The sequence below is a fragment of the Clinocottus analis genome, unplaced genomic scaffold, assembly GCF_023055335.1.
Source record: "Clinocottus analis isolate CAN_PGR_092001 unplaced genomic scaffold, fCliAna1.0.p SCAF_18, whole genome shotgun sequence".
Classification (NCBI taxonomy): domain Eukaryota; kingdom Metazoa; phylum Chordata; class Actinopteri; order Perciformes; family Cottidae; genus Clinocottus; species Clinocottus analis.
The window spans coordinates 16,776,369-16,796,368 of record NW_027175909.1 but is presented as its reverse complement, the minus strand read 5'-3'; the positions used below and the strand labels follow the sequence as shown (position 1 = coordinate 16,796,368).

At 44.5% G+C, this 20,000-nt stretch overlaps 2 protein-coding genes across 2 annotated transcripts in view; both read right to left on the bottom strand.

The window, feature by feature from the left end:
- phex (phosphate regulating endopeptidase homolog, X-linked) overlaps positions 1–8,317 on the bottom strand; it is a 15,584-nt gene extending 7,267 nt beyond the window's left edge. Inside the window, exons 1-9 of the mRNA XM_068581762.1 lie at positions 8,167–8,317; positions 4,209–4,265; positions 3,916–4,077; positions 3,667–3,750; positions 2,853–3,079; positions 1,954–2,022; positions 757–873; positions 504–587; positions 90–232 (exon numbers count right to left, since the gene is read on the bottom strand). Coding sequence (XP_068437863.1) covers positions 90–232; positions 504–587; positions 757–873; positions 1,954–2,022; positions 2,853–3,079; positions 3,667–3,750; positions 3,916–4,077; positions 4,209–4,265; positions 8,167–8,290 — 1,067 coding nt within the window. The 5' untranslated portion in view covers positions 8,291–8,317. The remainder of the gene's footprint in view (positions 1–89; positions 233–503; positions 588–756; positions 874–1,953; positions 2,023–2,852; positions 3,080–3,666; positions 3,751–3,915; positions 4,078–4,208; positions 4,266–8,166) is intronic.
- Positions 8,318–11,016: 2,699 nt separating this feature from the next.
- mbtps2 (membrane-bound transcription factor peptidase, site 2) overlaps positions 11,017–20,000 on the bottom strand; it is a 9,329-nt gene continuing 345 nt past the window's right edge. The window contains exons 2-11 of the mRNA XM_068581236.1: positions 18,964–19,112; positions 17,821–17,959; positions 17,271–17,374; positions 16,466–16,593; positions 14,921–15,039; positions 14,641–14,821; positions 14,413–14,513; positions 13,677–13,902; positions 13,160–13,235; positions 11,017–12,295 (exon numbers count right to left, since the gene is read on the bottom strand). Of these exons, the coding sequence (XP_068437337.1) occupies positions 12,073–12,295; positions 13,160–13,235; positions 13,677–13,902; positions 14,413–14,513; positions 14,641–14,821; positions 14,921–15,039; positions 16,466–16,593; positions 17,271–17,374; positions 17,821–17,959; positions 18,964–19,112 (1,446 nt within the window). The 3' untranslated portion in view covers positions 11,017–12,072. The remainder of the gene's footprint in view (positions 12,296–13,159; positions 13,236–13,676; positions 13,903–14,412; positions 14,514–14,640; positions 14,822–14,920; positions 15,040–16,465; positions 16,594–17,270; positions 17,375–17,820; positions 17,960–18,963; positions 19,113–20,000) is intronic.

Below are 20,000 nucleotides of genomic sequence, written 5' to 3'. Positions count from 1 at the left end.
GGAGACCTCGAGCCCCATTGTGTGCTCATCTGTGTGTGTGTGTGTGTGTGTGTGTGTGTGTGTGTGTGTGTGTGTGTGTGTGTGTGTACCTGCTGTCTGTGGTGTTCAGGAGCTTGAACAGATCTTTGAAGTACTGCGGCGCTCTGACGATGACGAACTCCGAGGAGGAGACGGACCGACCCGGGTCGGCTTCAGACTCCACCACAGCTTTGACAAAGCCCAGCCAATCAAACTGCAGACAGACGGGTGTAACATGGAGCAACAAAACATGTATTTATGTGTCATGTCATGCTCTTTAAGGTAAAGGTAAAACAAGGTCAATAATACGTTATGATGTCTTTGGGTTTTTTGCCTCTAGAATAAAGACTTCTAGCTGCTGAGTCATGAAAAACAACATGCAACACAAACCATAAGGAAGGTGGTATGGTTTAAAGAAGCAGGGGGAGATGTTAATGGATTTGATTTGTGTTATTTAGGTGTGTTGTTGTTGTCGTTGACAGTACCTGTGGTATGGAGCTCTGGAGGTCAGAGAGCGACATTTTGTTGTACATGTTGTCACTGTTGCGGTTCTCATAGGGAATCAAGATCTGCAGACACGACGGGCAACGTTACACAGGCGCGACTAAATGAACTGGCTTTGAAATCAATTTAACGGCTAACAAAACGGTTTATAATTAGCTCCGGAGCCACTGAGGTCCATCGGATCGTCGCCGACACACTCAGTGGGATTGTGTTTGTCTGACAGGACGTCTTTACATGAGCCAGTTTGATCTCGAAGTCAAGAGCCTCCTTCATCTGGGTCAGCGCTGCTTTCTCTGGAGCGCCCAGCATGACGGCGGTGTCCACCATCCAGCTCAGCAAGGCTGCACGGGACTGCAGAAAGAGGAGGAGGAGGAGGAGGGGGGGGGGGGGGTGAGGGGGAGGGAGGAAGGGGGGGGGGGGGGGGCGCATCAAAACACACTCCACATCCACATTAATGTCTTCCCCATGATGTACCTTATTGCTTTTGCGGCGACCTAGATCTGCCATGAAGATCAATAAAAGCCCATCTTGTCCCACTGTCAACTGTCACTGTGTCTCTGTGTGTGCGCTTGACTTACATTGGTGCCCTTGTGAGGACCGTGGAGTGTGGGGACCGGTCTGAATTGTGAGGACATTTTGGCTGGCCATCACTTATTTTAAAAACTACCTGAGAGTTAAGATTTGGTTTAAGGATTGATGTAAAAACTATCTTTAGAATTAGCTAATGTTACATTAAGGTTATATAACCAATGGTCCCCAGAAGGTCTAAATTAATGCTTGTGTGTGTGTGTGTGTGTGTGTGTGTGTGTGTGTGTGTTTGGCTGTATTATTAACACCCAGAAAGGTACATTGTGGGCCGAGGACTCTACTCCTATTCGTGGTTAGGATTTGATAAAGGCTAGGATTGGTGTGTGTGTGTGTGTGTGTGTGTGTGTGTGTGTGTGTGTGTGTGTGTGTGTGTGTGTGTGTCACCTAACACTTATACTTTGTCTTATTATTACCTGTTTTAAGGGACAGGTGCAAAGAAAACACCCTTTACAGTATAGCTTGTGCTCACAATGTGTGTGTGTGTGTGTGTGTGTGTGTGTGTGTGTGTGTGTGTGAATGAAGTATGTCCTTTACAACAGATAGTGACAAAATGCTAATAGCATGACAGTGTAAGTTTTCCCAGTTGAGAAGAATTAGTCGTTGCATAATAAATACATTTTTAATTCTGATCTAACGAGTCAGCTATTAGTGGGGCAATCGGCTGCCTTTCCTACAATTTATCTATTGCATTACGACTGTCGGCCATTTGTAAGAATGTGGAGTCTGGAAAGAAGCTGTTGCTCGGATGAAATACAATCAGTCAAGCAGAAAGGAAATAGCCGCAGGAAGAGGAGTTTTTCGATGACAGGTAAAACAGGGGTGAAGGATGAGCTGGAGACTCACCGCCCGGGCAGAGGAAGTGTTGGTGGTGTAGTCCTCCCTGGAGGGCAAGGCCACGGACGCCTGATCGAGCTGCACGGAGACAAAGAGCACAGGTTAGCTTCTGCTGCTCTGTGAGCTGGATTCTTTTGATTTATTTTAAATCTTAAAACTTTTGCCGCAGCAATAAAAGTCAGAGAAATGTGACCGAGCGAGACGTCGCATCTGCTCACACGTCCACGTCTTTAGATGTTACCTACCTTCTATTCTTTTTACCGCTGTACAAATGTCTTTATGTAAGAGCCATCACAGCGGAGTCTTAGTATCATTTTATCAAAGTTATGTTTATGAATCCTTTTCCTTGTGTTTTTTAAAACGGCTCTGATGTATTAGAGTTGGTTGATTGAATATTTGCATAACAGATGCTCATCCAAAAGTACCGAAAACATGCTGCACACCTAAAACTATTAGATTGTTCCTTTTACTTAGTTTTTTTTTAAATTTAGTTTTCAATGTCTTTGAATTTAGCGCTAAAGAAAACAAAAATATTCACAACATTGACCAATAGACAAATTGTTACACTTTTCAAGAAATGTGCTTATTTGCTAAACGACATCTCACTCTCATATCTGACAGTTACATATAAAACAGCCAGTTTTCTCGGGTTATGACAGACAGGTTTGACTGAAAATGGAAGTAACAACTATATCAAAGATCTTTATGTCTATAAAATCCTCTTTTTAGCTCCTCCTAATCTCAATAATATATACATTTTTGATTAATTGGTTCACAAATTTTATTGTAAAAAATATATATATCACAGTTCATGGTTAACACTTGGTTTTTGGACAAATAACACAATTTTCCAAAATGTCAAAACAGAAAAGAAAAGTGGAGCATGTGCGTGCCAGTGCATGTCTCACCTTGATGATGTAGTGGGAGGACACCTTGTCATCGGGGCTGACGTACAGGCGGATCAGGACGCTCTTACTGTGCTGGTTCCTCATCTCCGTCAGAGTCCTCAGGAGGCTCCAGTCCTCTGCAGACCAGCGGTACTCCCCGCCGAGCCCGTCCCCCACCACGGGCCACCGAAACTCAGGCTGCCGCAGTGTTTTCAGCATGGGTTTGGTGTCCACCTTCTCCAGTATTGCTACGTAAGCACACACACATACATTGAATTGCAGTACAGCCTTTTGATTGATTGGTTTCATTGTTTTTCATGTTTTTACTTAATGCTATTTTTCCTTTTTTACTCTTGATGTATCTTTTTGCTTTTGCTTCTGCAGTGACCTAAATCTACCATACGGATCAATAAAAGCCCATCTTGTCCCACTGTAAACTGTCACTGTGTCTCTGTGTGTGCGCTTGACTTACATTGGTGCCCTTGTGAGGACCGTGGAGTGCGGGGACCGGTCTGAATTGTGAGGATGTTTGGGCTTCCATCACTTATTCAAAGAGCTACCTGAGAGTTAAGATTTAGTTTAAGAATTGATGTAGGAACTATCTTTAGAATTAGCTAATTTTATAATAAGGTTATATAAACAATGGTCCCCACAAGGTCTAAATGAATGCTTGTGTGTGTGTGTTTGGATGTATAATTATAACCCTGAAGGCTACATTGTGGGGACCGTGTTTCAAGTTGAGGACTCAACTCCTATTGAAAGGCTGGGATTAGGTGTGTGTAGTCTGTGTGTGTGTGTGTGTGTGTGTGTGTGTGTGTGTGTGTGTTGGACTCACTCTCATTCATACAGGAGCGGTACAGGATCTTAGCTTTAGTCACAGCCTCCAGTTCATCGGGGTCTGAAGGAGCTTCTAGTAACTCTGGCAAAAAAAATCTGTGTCATACCTTCACAAAAGCAATTTTAACAATCTCAAATTCTTCTCATGTGTTTTTTTTTACCAAAAAGTATAGAGTTAGTCATTTTATTATTGCTTAAACATTTGTGTTTAAGTTGCATGTATTGTCATCATGGCAGAGGAACACACCTTTGAGTCGCAGGTCCACATTCTGTCGCAGCCAGGGGTAGATGCCGTACGAGGAGGAGTCCTCCGGGATCGGGTTCTCCTTTAACCAACCGCCACAGGAGAAACTATAGAAGTCCTCGCAGGGGTTAACGGACTGATCTATTTTACTCAGAATCGACCCCGCTGCAAGTAGGAAGGAGAGAAAAACAATTTAAAACACAAGGGTTTGGAATAAAAGCCTTTTGAGTTACAACTGAAATACTTCATGCTCAACCGGACACCAGAAAAACAACCGTGGACGTGGCGCTCCTCACCTGCTTCAATGCATTCTGGGGTCAGACAGAACTCCTCCTGACTAGATTTCTGAGCGACTGAGGAAGAAAAAACACATTCAGGTTGCATGAATGTTCTTTTGCAGCTCTGACCTCTGTGTTTGGTGGTCGTTGGGCAGTCGGGACGTTGACTGCTTCACAGAAGCTCAGACGTAGTTGTTGAGCACACGTTCACATTGTATTTACATTTATAGAAAGTTCATTAATATTTGCTCTCCCCCAAAAATTGCTCTAAAAAAAATTGCTCTGAAAAAAAATTGCTCTAAAAAAAAATTGCTCTGAAAAAAAAAATTGCTCTAATTTTTTTTTTTAAAAACGCTCTCCGAAAAAAAAAAAAATTTTACGGTTTTTTTTAAAGCGTTTTTTTTTGGAGAATTTTTTTTTTTTGGAACAAATTTTAGTTTTGAGAAACATTTTTTTTTTAGCAAATTTCAGATTTTTTTTTGCGATTTTTTGGGAGGGCACATTTTTTCTGTTTTAGGAGCATTTTTTTTTAAAGCAAATTTTAGTTTTCAGAGCGTTTTTTTTTTTAAGAGCATTTTTTTTTGGCAGTTTTTTGAGCAAATTTTAGTTTTGAGAGCAATTTTTTTTTAAAGCAAATTTCGGATTTTTTTTTGCTATTTTTTTCAAGTTTACTTTTATTTTTCATAAGGAGCAGTTTTCCAGCCGTTTGTCACGAACAAGTACTGAACAATATTATAAAATATAAGTGCTGCAACGTGAATACTTTTCTTTCTATTATCATAATACAATCTATTAATGAATGTGGAGGACATTCGGCTCAGGGGTCATTCCCTCTTCAAACTGGAACAGAAACGGTCCGAGCACAGAGCAAAGTGCAGTTGATACAGCTGGAGAGCAGTCAGCAGACCACATGTTTAACCACATGGCCGCAGCAACAGAGAAACTCTCCCCTACAAGCCACTTTTAGCTCTGTGATGTGCACTCATGCCTGGAATCACAAGCAAAACATCACATTTGAAATTAAACTTGACAGAAAATTGTGATTACTCCACACGCTTCTTATAAAAGCAACCAGAACTCCACAACACCATGACGTCACATTATTACATTACATTTCATTAAGCTGGCGGTTTATCCAAAGCAACTTACAATAAGTGCATTTAAACACGAGTACAAACTAACAAGAATCAAGAAAGTCCAATTCCTTCGAGTTATCCGAACTACAAAGCGCTGTAAGTAAGGGCGATGTCAGTGACGTGGAGGTTGATGTTGGCGATAAGATGGGCGATGTTGGCGATGTGAAGGGCGATGAGAGGCAGCACGAGCCCAGGAATCCTTCCAGCCAACGGATTTAGAAGTCAAACCCCCGTCGTGAAGGGACGAGTGGATCGTTGCAGGCGCTGCGCCCCAACGTCTGACCTCTGAGGTCGACCGGCCACGGCGTCCACAAGCTGCTCGTGAGAGTTGCTCAACGTTGCGTCCACTTTCGGTAGACACACAAACACACTCATAACTTCAACCCTGCGTGACCCTGCCCTTGGCCTCGAACAACCTCGACACCCCCCTTCGTCTTAAACACACACACGGGGGTTTAAACACACACACACACAGATGTCTGAGGCTCCAGTGTCACCACTAACACCGACCTCGTGTTCACTACCGAGACACCGAACAGTCCCCGGCAACACAAACAGACATTTCAGAAGCGCACTCTATAAACTCATTAAGAAACGACGACTCTGCATTCCTGCGCCCGGTCGTTCGCACGGCTGCAGACCGGAGGAGGGTTTCCATCGGCGTGGGCGGGTGGTGTTGCATACATACGCACATAACATAATTGTGCTTCAATGCCGCCACAAGAATGTTGTCTCCCCTCAATAACAAAAAAAAGCTATAGCAGACACACACATGCAGTGCACCCTCCCAGACTACTGAACTACGGCTGTTTGAGTTCAACCTTGTGGGAAACTCGCTTATTAGCACTTTGGTGCTTTCATTGCGTCAGATTGCTATCACTCCCACAAAGAGGACGCTGTACAGCCGGGAGCCCGTTAGCGTAGCTTAGCACAAAGTGTAGAGGAGGGGAAACAGCTTGCTCGGCTCTGCCCATAAGTAAAATTCGGGCACGATGCCCAGATTTCCATGTCATTGAAGTGATTTTAGGGCCTTTTAATTACAGAAGATAAAAATGTTCGGCTTCCTTTGACGGTCTTTAACTGGTCGTCTCGTTAAAGCCGAACAGATATCGAGTGAAGGCGCTACACTTATATGAAAAAATATTCATATTGTATATTGCTTGTTTGTTTTTTTTGCACTGGATTGTGTGGAACAATACACTTATTCACCCAGAACACTCACATTTTAATTATATTTACGGAAAAGCCGCCTTGTTTGGATGATCTGGCCGGATTATTATTATTTGTTTACCGTAAATTAATTGCAGAGAGAGAGAGAGAGAGAGAGAGAGAGAGAGAGAGAGAGAGATAAAGCTTTCCAGCCTGAATAAAAATGCATGAAAATTAAAAAGAAAATGAATACCGTTGAAATATTTATTAACATTTCTCATAGACACAGTGACTTATTCTTTCCTTTGATTGTTTATATTTTATTTGTATTAAAATATCTCAGTCGTACCGAGACGTCGGTCCGGAGGTCACACATGTTTTACAATGTTTTCTTTGACTTTTTTTTTTAAAGTCTTTATTGTTTATGTGTTTAACTGTAAACTTGATAATTGACCAGTGGTGGCAACTATTAACGTTTTGTGTTTGTTTGTATTTACACTTTCAGCAGATTTACAAAACTTGTAAAAACACAAAGATAAATTTGCAACAATGCGAAAAGAAAAAAGTGCAAGTGGGCGTGGCCTGTTAAGCCCCGCCCACAACACCACGCATGATTAAATTTAATTTAAACTGGAGATAACTTCTGCTTCATAAGACGGAGGAGACGTTTGACAAAGTATCCTGAAAGTCTTTGGATTTTAATTTCAAAACATTTTTTGTGTCTAACGTTTGATTTAAGTAAAAAATTAACTATTCATGAATTTCCTCTTTCTGTGAATGTGTGGCTGGAGCTTCATATGTTTGTTATTTTAGAGAATATCAAGCGGTACATGTGTACAAGTCTAATATTTATTTAAATGAAGGAAGTCGTTCCGATCGACCGCATCGCATCGTTCCACTCAGACCAGAAAGATTGAGTAATCTGCTTTTTCTCGGACAGCCAGAAATATCTGGAATTCTTCACTTATGGAAATGAGGAACTTGCCTTTAACCCAGCACATTAAACATCAAAGTGGAGGCGTGGTCAAAGCTTTAGAACTTGATTCATTCTTCGTCATTTGCTTCCGTTTTTATGACCAATTGTCATTTCAGCCTTTTCTTTTGTATCGTCGTCGTTGAAAAGTTCATCAAGTCAAAGATTCGCAACTTTTCCATTTCCTCTTATTTTCATCTCGGTGATATGAATCAGAACTTCGTTGTCTGGTCTCAGCCGGTTTATCACCTGACACATCTATATTGAAGATTTAAATGTCAGTGTTAATTAAAGTGCACCCTCCACCCCCTCCACTATAAATAAACCCAAAATAAAACCCTCCCCATCGCTCTGCCACACCATTCCTAATTAATTTCACATTCTGCAGGAGATATTACCCACGAAGTGTCAGCACACATTCCTCTTTTTTTTTATCACCCCCAGGGTTCAACTCGACTCCCACGGTGCGTTATGGAGAGTACGAGGTTGTGTGTGTGTACGAAACCTTATATGAACCAAAAATAGTTTGGCACAAAGTCGCCCGCGAGCCCTCAGCAAAGACCTTTGCTCCCAGAAGCCTCGGCTGTGTTATTTACAGTCTGCATGTACTATAATCTGAGGACATACATTTATACTGAATTCCTCACAAATTATAATGCAGGTTTGAAGAAACGTGTGTAGATCAGAGTGTGTATATGTGTGTGTGTGTGTGACTTACCCAGTATGAGTGCAAGCAGCAGGACAGCACACAGACACACACACATGGCCAGCGCTATCCTGTAGAGACGAGTGTTGGCCCTCTCGGGTTTGGGCCCACCGCCCCCCAAACGCTCCAGTTCCATACCTTACTGACACTATGTCACACACATACACACTCTCTCACACACACACACACACACACACACACACACGCTCTTGGAAAACCTAACTTTTCAACACTAAGAAGATAAATCAGAAGAAAAAAAAAAGTTTCGGGACCAAACCAAATCCAAAAAGTTAAAGTAACAACTTCCTTAAACTACATATTTCTTTACTTTCCCCTCTCTCTCTCTCTCTCTCTCTCTGCTGCTATCTGTCTATCTGTAACTACTCTAACTTCACTACAAGCTCTTCAAACTGTACCTCCCTTCATCACTCCTCCTCTGATGCAACACTCCTCCCTCCCTCCCTCCCTCACTCCCTCCTTCCCTCCCTCCCTAGGACAGAGGAGACCAGCGATCACCAGACATCATTTAATCAAATTAAACCAGAACATATCTCTTTGACCGTGTGGCTTTAGGGCACACACGTGTGAAACGCGTGTGCGTGTGCTCTCTGCTCCAAATGTTTATCAGATCAGACAGTCGGTCGACCAGAGCAAAATTAGACACACACACACACACACACACACACACACGGAGCGCTGATTACGATTGATTAATCCGACGGCGATGATGAGATGGTCAAAACGCATCAATAGCTGCTCTGAATAGCCGGCGGTGGGGCTGGCGAGGACAAACCGCAGCTCCTGATTGGTCCCTCGGCCCCCTCAGCCCGCCCCCCTGTGGCGAGGAACCCTTTCTGCACGTGCTCATTAGGGTTTGGGGCGTCGGCCGCAGAGACCTTATATAGACGAGACTTCCTGCGCCGCTTAAAACACACATTCATCAAGCGGACACGTCGACCGCCGCGCTATTGTTCACCAGCGTGTTGTTATTGTTTCACATCTCAACTGGTTTCTCTTACTGTTGAACTCGCTACACACAGTTATGGTCCTCAACTTTTGACGCCCTGACCTTTGACCTGGACCCATTTTAAGGTTGAAAAACTTTATGGTTCACGACCGGATATTTGAACAACTTTTGCCCTCCGCTTCAAAAATATCAACGTGAACGCTACACCTGCTAAACATAAACATGCTACGAATATTAGCTCAGTTATATGAGCGTTTAGCATGAAGCGCAGCTGTGCTCCATTAGCAATCTGAAGTGTCAGAACATGCCTCCCTTCTGGTCTCTCCTCCTCATCCTCCTCCTCTTCATCATCATCATCCTCCCATGTCCGTTTACCCAAACATGCCTCCAGGCTGCCAGTCGCACAAGATAAGCAAACCACAACACGCACACGCAGGGACACACTACGGGAGAGAACATCGGCCTTTTGGGGGAAAAAAAAGCTCTTATCTGAACACAAACACACACACATGAAAGACGCCGGCGCCTCGTGCGGCGGCGGGCCGATCCTCCCGCCGACGACCTTAATCGCTCAATGACCGTCTCTCCCGAAAGGTAACGATTTAGAAAACCTGCTGACGGAGGCGTCTGCACGCCGTCAGTAAACACACACACACACACACACACACACACACACACACCTCTGAGTCTGAAGGCCGATCGGTATTTATGCGTCTGCGGGAAACGCCCTTTGAAATTATAACGTGTGGTCTCTCTCACGCAGCAAGACTCATCAGTGTGAGACTTCCTGAAAGCAACGAAGAAACACACAAAAGATTTAGATTCTGTTGTTTGACGCTGACGCTTCAATCAAACGCCCTGATAATGTAGATACACTTCAATGTTTTATAGTAAACTATGTTTTAAGTTATTAATGTAAACTTTGACAATAAACACTCAAAATCGGCTTTGCATTATATCATAATGATAAATAATGTATAATATATAAATGTGGACGCTTATTATGAATATAACTAGAAAGCATTCTGAAAATGTGTTGGAACGCAAAAAGCTGAAGCTGAAATATTTGAAAGAAATAATTGAAAATAGCTGAACGTAGTGGAATATAGCTGAAAATAGCTAAAAAAAAATGAATATAGCGCAATACACACTTATGGTAAATTCAGAAAAGCTGCTAAAAAGCATAAAACTATAGCGGTGACAGTTAAAAAAAGTTAAAAATATTTTAAAAATCTGAAATCATACAAAAATTACTGAAGGTTTTGTCAACATTTTAAAAGTTAAACGGTGTATTTAAATGAAGGTTTGCAAAAGCTGGAAGCTTTTAAAGTTGAAGAGAATTGAAAGATTTTTCCCATCGAATCCCATTCATAAAAATAAATAAAACATAAAAAGCTTAATAACTAAAAGATGCTGAAGCATTCCAACTAAACATACAAGGTGACGACACGGATGTTCAAACTGTTTTTTGTGTCAGGTTATGTTCCCGTGTTCAACCCCGAAGCGTTTCTCCACAACACAAACCCACAATCACAACTTCAATCTGAGGACGTGAACGAGGATCCGTGTCGACCTCCCAGAAAACTACAATTATGGTTTCTCAGATCTCCTCTTGTGGCGTTTGACGGCACGAATCTAATTCCCCCCCAAAAATATGACGTAAAACTGAAAACACGAAAAAAATAAAGCGCCAAAACAAAAACATGTTTTCAGAATTTCAGAAAGAAAATGTTTAATTCTATGTTTCACTCTGAATATTACTTTGTAATTTACTTCTTATTGCATTTTGTGTTGCTGTGACAATGAATCTAATCTCAAAATAGAATAAAAAACAAGCAAGTTTTTAACTTATAATAATAATACATTTAATTTAAATTGCACTTTTCATAGTACTCAGTAACTTTACACAACATGTATAATACCCTAAAGGAGATATGGATATATATATATAAAATAAAAATATATAACAGTCTGAAAGACAGCACTTTAAAGCTTAGGTCTTTTATTCCACAAGTACACAAGTGTGACACACAACCAGAGACAGTGAGACCTAAACTTACACTGAAGACTAAAAGTTAGAAAAGGTTCAAAGACAAATTCCTTTTAAACATTTTGTGTGACATCACAAAATGTCTTTTGTCGACTAATTAATGGACACATTTAAAGAAGAAGCTCGTTTTCTGTTACGTGAAGACCGTAAAGGTCGCGTTACGAGCCGCTCCTAGCTTCACTCTCCGCTGTAGCAAGCTAGCACTGCTGCTAGCTCCACACTGTTACTAGCTAGCACTGCTGCTAGCTAGTAACTAGCAAGCACTGCTGCGAGCTCCCTACTTCAGCAAGCTAGCACCGCTGCTAGCTCCTTGCTGTACCAAGCTATCGCTGCTGCTAGCTTCCCGCTGCTGCTAGCTTCCCGCTGCTGCTGCTGTGGTGGTTCTCGGGGGAGCTAGCAAAGAGCTAGCGGAGGCGCTAGCTGGCTACAGCTGGGACAACCACCGAAGGTAGCGGCGGTTTGTAACCCGACTTTAACGGCGGTACATTCTGGGTCTGAACAGTCTAAGCTTACGTTCTCTCTGCAGCACATCGAGACAAACAGCGCGGCAGCAGGGAGATATGGCATTGTCTTTTACGGGGGTGGGGGCGACCCCTTAAACACATCACAGGTGTCAACATCTGGAAAGGTTGTGCAGCCTCTGTAAACAGTCACGAGACAGTGCTCTGCGGTAAGTGCATTATTAACTTTTGTGTGTGTGTGTGTGTGTGGGCTTTCTGAGTAAATATGGCGGCAACGAGGTGGAAGAAGGTCAGGTATTGTTCCGTAGAGCGACGGCGCCCGAGTACCCGGGTAACGCAACCGGCTCCCGGTAGAGTTCACAGCCCGACGGTCCAGGGAACGACTCTCGCACGGGGCTTTATCCGTCTGAGTTGTTGTTGTTGTTGTTGTTGTTTTCGCCTCACCGCGCCGTGACCATCCACAGGCCCAGCGCCACGTTGGCGGCCAGCAGGGCGCTGCCGGCCAGCAGCAGGAAGAAGCCGATCAGCTCGCGCCTCTGCCGGTCCGTCACCACGGTGACCAGCGTGGCCTCCAGCAGCGCGTTCAGCATCCACTGACCGTCCAGCGCGAAGCACGGCACCGAGTTCACCACGGCCAGCGCGCCGGAGAGGGACACCACGTACCTGGAGGGGGCGGAGTCAAGGGAGGGACGCGGCTGGAGGAGGGGCCTGAGGCAGGATAGGACACACACACACACACACACACACACACACAGACACACACACAGACACACACAGGACAGACAGACACAGGACACACAGACACAGACAGGAAAGACAGACACAGACAGACACACACACACACACACACACACAGGACAGACAGATACACACAGACACAGACACACACACACACACACACACACACACAGGACAGACAGACACACACACACACACACAGGACACACACACACACACAGGACAAACAGGACACACACACACACACACACAGACAGACACACACACACACAGACAGACACACAAATACACACAGACACTCACACAGACTCACACACACACACAGACACACACATATACACACACATACTCTCTCATGCAGACACACACACACAAACACACACACTCACATATTTGGTTCTTAGACAAACAGCGTTGTCCTTTTTAAAACTGTCAGAAACCTGGAGGTCACTGACATATATATATATATATATATATGTATGTGTGTGTGTGTGTGTGCGTGTGCGTGTGTGTGTGTGTGTTTTACCACACAAGGCACAAAAGAACAGAAAGGTAATCTATGCGATGGAGGGTTATAAAGTTCAAGAAGGGGACTTTTATGTAAAGATAACGGCATCACACGATGTCCGTGCGGGCCAATCAGGACGCTTCATCTCCATACTGAAGGGTAAAATATTCCTCTTTCAGGCGGAGCAGATGGTGCTCTGCCAGACAAGGACGCGCTTCCCCCTCCATCCTTTATAAAGTAACGTTTTCTCCTCTAGCGGCGCTCTGAACGTGGAAGGATACTTGCAGAAGGTCTCCAGGAAGACGGGCAGATCCAGGTGGAGGAAACTGAAGCGAGGGATGAAGTTGGTGAGACTCACTGAGAGGAGGGGAAGAAAGACACCGTTACGGTCACACCGAGGGAACAAAGCTGCAAAGAGTTTATTCATGTGACACGAATGAGTCTTAAAACGGTGACAGACGAGACAACAAGCTGCTCCTTTAACCCTCGAACGCTATCGATGCAAATAGTTACACATCACGGTCCTGATGAAAAAGAATTGCAGCACAGACACGCCCACTTTCAGTAAGACACGCCCACCTTCCGTAAGACACGCCCACCTTCAATAAGACACGCCCACCTTCAACAACCTCAGTGAGCATAATGAAGCTACACAAAGACCCACAACTCAGACAAAAGCAACACAATGACACTCCCGTGACGTGTTTCAGGGTCAAAGCAGTCGGATAAAGATCTTTCGCAGGCTTCAGATGTTTCCATTGTTCGTTTCATCGTCGACAGGAAACAGAAACTACGTACCGGCGTACTGGAGGTGCGGCGGGTATCCCACGAACAGCATGTGCGTGTTGGGCGGGTGCGTGACGCGGATGAAGCGCGTCTGGTTCTCCAGGGACGGCGTGACGCAGACGGCGGCGCCGTGGGCGTGGCCTCCGTCTGCGTGGGCGTGGCCTCCGTCCGCGCAGTCGGCGTCGGCGCGACACAACCGCGTGCCCGACACCATCTTACGCACCGGCATGCAGGCGTACTGCAGCCGCCGAGGAGGAGGAGGAGGAGGAGGAGGAGGAGGAGGAAGAGGAGGAGGAGTTGTTTCAACAAGAGTTACAACTTTTCAAAAGGAGTTACAATCTCATATCTTCACAAGGTTTATTAATGTCGCACAAAGTCACGAAAAACTGACTCAGGGTCGCACAAAAACACATGATATCAAGCAGCCGACACCCGGGACGTCAGTGAGTTTATGTTTTATTGCTATGAATGTTGCAGTTTGTCTTTTTTGGGGAACGACAACGAGAGGAAACAGGAAGTGAAGTTGACTGAAAGGAAGAAATATTATTATAAATATGAATGTGATCGACTGGTTGGAAACATGATGAAGCAGTCACACTGTGTGTGTGTGTGTGTCTGCCTGTTTGTGTGTGTGTGTCTCTCTGTCTGTATGTCTCTGTCTCTGTGTGTCTCTGCCTGTGTGTGTGTGTGTTTATGTGTGTGTGCGTGTGTGTGTGTGTGTGTGTGTGTGTGTGTCTGTCTGCGTCACCTCTCTCTCCCGGCTCCCCTGAGGCTTCATGTAGGAGAAGCAGAGGTCCGTCAAGCTGCTGTTGCTGCAGCAGTCCATCGTTCCATCCAGACGCCTGAAGGCTGAGAACAGGAGAAGAAGAAGAAGAAGAAGAAGAAGAAGAAGAAGAAGAAGAAGAAGAAGAAGAAGAACTAAAACATGGCCGACCAATAACCGCGTCCTTGCATTTGCACCTCGTGGTGAACTCACCGCGGCCGTGGGCCCAGCTGGGCTGCAGGCTGGCGGCCGGGACGCAGTATCCGGTCTGCGGGGCGCGAGCGAGGCGGGCGAGGCAGCCGGTCCAGTCCTGCACGCCGCCCACAGGACACGCCTCCAGCCCGGTGACCAGGTCGCCCACCGACAGGCCGCGCGGCCCGTCGGCCGCAGAGCCCTGCGAGGGAGGGGAGGGGGGGGGTAAAGGTTAGCGGCGGCTCGGTGGATGACGCGCGTGACGTTGAACCGCGGGTTAGAATCCCGGCCCGCCGCTCACCTGGACCACCTCGGTGACCAGCGCGCCGCCGCCGGTGGAGTACACAGGAAACAGCAGGAGGGGCAACAGGAAGAGGAGGAGCAACGCCGCCACGCACAGGACGAAGTTATGCCACACCCCTGAGAGAGAGAGAGAGAGAGAGAGAGAGAGAGAGAGAGAGAGAGAGAGAGAGAGAGAGAGAGAGAGAGCAGAAACATTTTGACTTTTTTATTGTTTTGTTATTAATTTCTTGTTAAAACTTCTTTAAACTCACTTCAAACACATTGTTACAGAAATGCTTCCAAGTGATGTCATCCTTTTATGTTCTTTGTTTATTTTATTTGTTTGTTTTCTATTCCGTTTGGTTTTGTTGTGTTCGTTGCCTTGTTGTCGTTGTCGTCATGTGAAACTACACTTTGTCGAGCACTTTGTGAACTCTGTTTTTTAAGAAAGTGTTCCAAGTGTTATTATAAAATGAAAAGAATTGTTAAAAGATGAATGTTTAAGGCACAAAAGGGCAAAACAACTTATTAAAGTTATTAATTTTTTATTGCAGACCTAAAGGGTCCAAATTTACACTTTTCCTGTCGACAACAAACTATTAAAGTTCTCTACAGGAATAAATAACAAACATGTTGAGAGAGAATAAACATGAAGGAAAGAAACAACTGGAGGATGCGGCGTCTCTCCAGCGGCGCTGCAGCGCCCCCTGGTGGCGCCCCCTGGTGGCGCCCCCTGGTGGCGCCCCCTGGTGGCACCCGGCAGCACACAGTCTGACCAAGAATAAACATTTCTATAGATGCCTGTATGGATGCTGCTGATATTTTGAGCCTCTTTCTTTTAAAAGCAGATTCATTATTTCAAACTAAATGAACACATGAATATAACACATTTACACCACTTTTACACAACTTTTGGGATATTTTATTTCTTTCAAAGGACTTTTCCAGGCCTGGAAATAACCATTTAAAAATAATTCCATGACTTTTCCAGGTTTTTTATGACCGAAAGAACCGTTTAGTATGTATAGAATAATAATTAAATCTTTTATAAACTGTCATGTCAGCTTAAATGATCATGTTATATTATGATTATACTCGAGTAAGGATGAACTTCACTAGAATCTGTCATCTTCTAACTCTTTATTGCACTTACATAACACAGTTTTTCTGTATGAATTTGACTCATTTGAGCTTTTTATGTATTAATTCTCCGGCTGTTTTTAAAACAAACTGCTTCCTACGGTGGCCCGGATGAGACAATCTGCGTCGCATTCACGCATGACTAAGCTGCCAGCGCCGCCAATCCGTTTATTAAAATCTAATATCCGTAAATTGCGCAGCGAGGTGATTTGATGTGGAGCAGCTCGTCTGGCCGTTCAGGAGTGAACGACCTCGGGGTCGACCTTCGCCGGCAAAAAAAACAAACCAACAACAGACACTTAACGAAATGCAGCGTGGTGATTGTGATTAATAGCCGGCAGAATAATCACCTCGAGCGAGTCGGGAAAACATCTCCAGGGGGGGGAAGACGTGGAAGAAGTCAGAGAAGTGGAACAAGTCTTACCGGCGCAGAAGATGCGGAGCTGCTGAGTCGGCGATATGATGCTGAGGTGCGTGGTGAAGAGGTCCACGAAGGCGCCGGGGTAAACCACGAACACGAAGATGCCGAAGCCGTTCACTCGGACTTGTTCCCTGCCGAGGGAAGAAAGACGCACAAAAGAAAACACTTTTATAACATATTGTGAACATCCAGCTGGATATGAGCAAGATTGAGCCCAAAAATGCCTCCTGGAGCGGTGCCCGAGTTGTTCAAACCGTTTGGTTCAGGGCCTTTACGACAGCTCGTATACTAATAAGACACCTTTTTTTTTGGAAAGATTAGGACCTAAAGAATCAGAATCTGCAATAATAATCACAACAAAACAAAACAGTGGCCTGTTAGGGAGGAGCTTCAGTCAAAAATACTGTGTCGTTTAGTTCAAAAAATTGAAAGTTAATAATAATTGAAGTTAAACAGCCATGTGGTTTTCCGGTTTTAAAAAACTTGAGGTAAAAAAGGTTAAATCCTGATGCTTGACGGCATGTTTTTCGAGTCTTTAACATCTAAAAAATGCTAAAAAGGTGACGGTTCAGTTAAACGCTCGGACTCAAACACAGATATTTAGAAAAGTTAAGTAGAGCGCTAACATAAAAAACTGACACAGATGGAGAAATATCTCAATTTAAGCATCTTGACTGAAACAGACGATAGCTAACACCCTTTAACCCTCTTTCCTCCGAGCTTCACGGCCAATGGGTGCTCTTTATTCTGAGTGTGTCTGTGTCTGTGTGTGTGTGTGTGTGTCTGTGTGTGTGTGTGTGTGTGTCACCTCAGTGCTGCCACCGCGTGGCCCAGCTCATGTATGACTCCGCTGAGCAGCAGGGCGGAGAAGAAGTAGGCCAGCTGACTGGTGGGCAGATTGACACCGGGGATCTAAAGAGGCACAAAAAAAAAAGAATCAACACAAACGGCGACAAATCAGCGACTCAAGAAGAAGACTTTTTTTTGGGGCCTCATTTACCCAATTTGCATAGGAACATTCATCCCTTTGCAAACATTTTAAATCACAAAGATGCACGTCAGCTCTTCACATCTGGTTTCCTGTGTGGTCTGCATATTCTCCTCTCCCCCCTTTTCCCTCCAGGCTGAATACGCAGGTTATAAATGGCCGACTAATAGCTTCCCATGAATCACCTGTCGTGGTCCGCCGAGGCGCCGGCGCTCACATTAATGCGGCTGTTTGACACCTCACTTAATAAAAAACAAAAGGCAGCAGGAGGTAAAATAAAAAAAAAGTGCCCTTCTCATAATTGGGGCCATTTTTTCGCCCCCGCTGCTCCTCATTTGAATATCTCGAGCCTTCCAGGACGTCCACTCACCACCACCTGCAGCGCCTGCTGGCCTCCGATGCGAGGGTTGTCCGTGGTCATCTGGGCGAGCGTCTGCTGCAGCGTGCGGGCGAGCAGCACCACGGAGCCCACCATGGACACCAGGCCGAACACCAGCCCGCTGCTGAACCTGAGCAGAACAAGATGGACGCCAGAGATAGCAGGCGCGTCGCCAACCAGGGAGCAATCTACTTATTGTCTGCCATTCATTTGGGGGGGGTTTGTGTGTTTTTGTTGTGTTGCTTCATGGCCGCTCCAGTCAGGTCGCGTTCCAGTTGTGTGAAGTGTGTAAGGCGTTAAATATTTAAATGTGTTATACTTCTATCGCGAATAACTAATGAGCTGAAGTCACACAACTTGGAAATGTTCCACAAAAAAACAAAAAGATGTTTTTTTACGTGTGAAACGACGCAGGAGCAGTGTGTAACTTTATGTGTGTTTTACTTTGAGTGTTACTTCATGTGTGTGTGTTACTCTTAGTGTGTTACTCTCTGTGTGTGTTACTCTCTGTGTGCTACTCCGTGTGTGTAGTTCAGTGTAAAACTCAGTGTGTTGCTCTGTGTGTGTGTTGCTCAGTGTGTGTGTTGCTCAGTGTGTGGCTCTCTCTGTAGCTCAGTGTGTTGCTCAGTGTGTAGCTCAGTGTGTAGCTCAGTGTGTAGCTCAGTGTGTAGCTCAGTGTGTAGCTCAGTGTGTAGCTCAGTGTGTAGCTCAGTGTGTAGCTCTCTCTGTAGCTCAGTGTGTTGCTCAGTGTGTAGCTCAGTGTGTAGCTCAGTGTGTAGCTCAGTGTGTTGCTCAGTGTGTTGCTCAGTTTGTAGCTCAGTGTGTAGCTCAGTGTGTAGCTCTCTCTGTAGCTCAGTGTGTTGCTCAGTGTGTAGCTCAGTGTGTAGCTCAGTGTGTTGCTCAGTGTGTAGCTCAGTGTGTAGCTCAGTGTGTAGCTCTCTCTGTAGCTCAGTGTGTTGCTCAGTGTGTAGCTCAGTGTGTAGCTCAGTGTGTAGCTCAGTGTGTAGCTCAGTGTGTTGCTCAGTGTGTAGCTCAGTGTGTAGCTCAGTGTGTAGCTCAGTGTGTAGCTCAGTGTGTAGCTCTCTCTGTAGCTCAGTGTGTAGCTCAGTGTGTTACTATATGTGTGTAGCTCACCACAGGTGCTGCACTCGGGGGTTGATGCGTGCGCAGAAGGCGAACAGCCGGTTGAACATGGTGGTCTGCCACCTCACGTGGAAGGGCGACAGCATCAGCCCTCGACTCGCCAGCCAGGACTCGTAGCGGACGCGGTGCGTCGGCGACAACTGTGGCGGGAACGAGGGAACGAGTCGTGAAGAGGAAATAAACAACGAAGCCAACGCACTCCTGGAGTTTAATATGACGTGATGATATTATTGAGAGATTAAATACCTGTTAATGACGTATTCATGTATTAATATATCTGACAGGCACTCTTGCACTTTAACTGATGATTTTAAAAGTGTTTTATTTATTACAAAACCATTGAGAAGCTTGTGTTAACACCGTTTCTTTTTTATTCAGAATTGACCGTTATAACCGTATATTAGCCATTAAACGACGCGCTGAGACTTCCGTTTTAACTCCGTTTTTCGCCTTCAAAATAAAAGCACCGTATCTCAAAACAGGAAACCAGATACATTTCGCTTATGGCAGACAAAAACATGCAACAAAAAACAACAAATTGAACAGTTTCTCACTTTTAAACACATTGAGTTACTTAGAATATCTGCAGCATTTCTCTAATGTAAATCTCTCACTAATTAAGACATTCCTCAGTCACTATTTTTACACATTTATGCTCAAAGCAGATAATATAAACATTTGTAGCACAGGTATTCTATCTAAATTATGTTTCTTGACAATTACTTGTTTTTTTAATCTCGCTTTCTCTTCTTTTTTCATCCCCTCTTACTTTGTTTATTGCTAAATAAGATTCAGATATGATGATATCATCTTTTATTAAATTAACACTGAAAGCAGCTAGATTGTGATGAGTAATGTAAAAGAATGCGATGATTCAGGGGGAGTTATTTTTAAATACATTAAAGATCAAAAACATGCGTCCAATGTGTACAGACACCATGAGGTCATTGTTAGCTAAATATTAAATAACCCGCCCGCTCATCAGCGCTGCCTCCTCGTGTTTTTAAACGTTGTCTCTATCTACACTC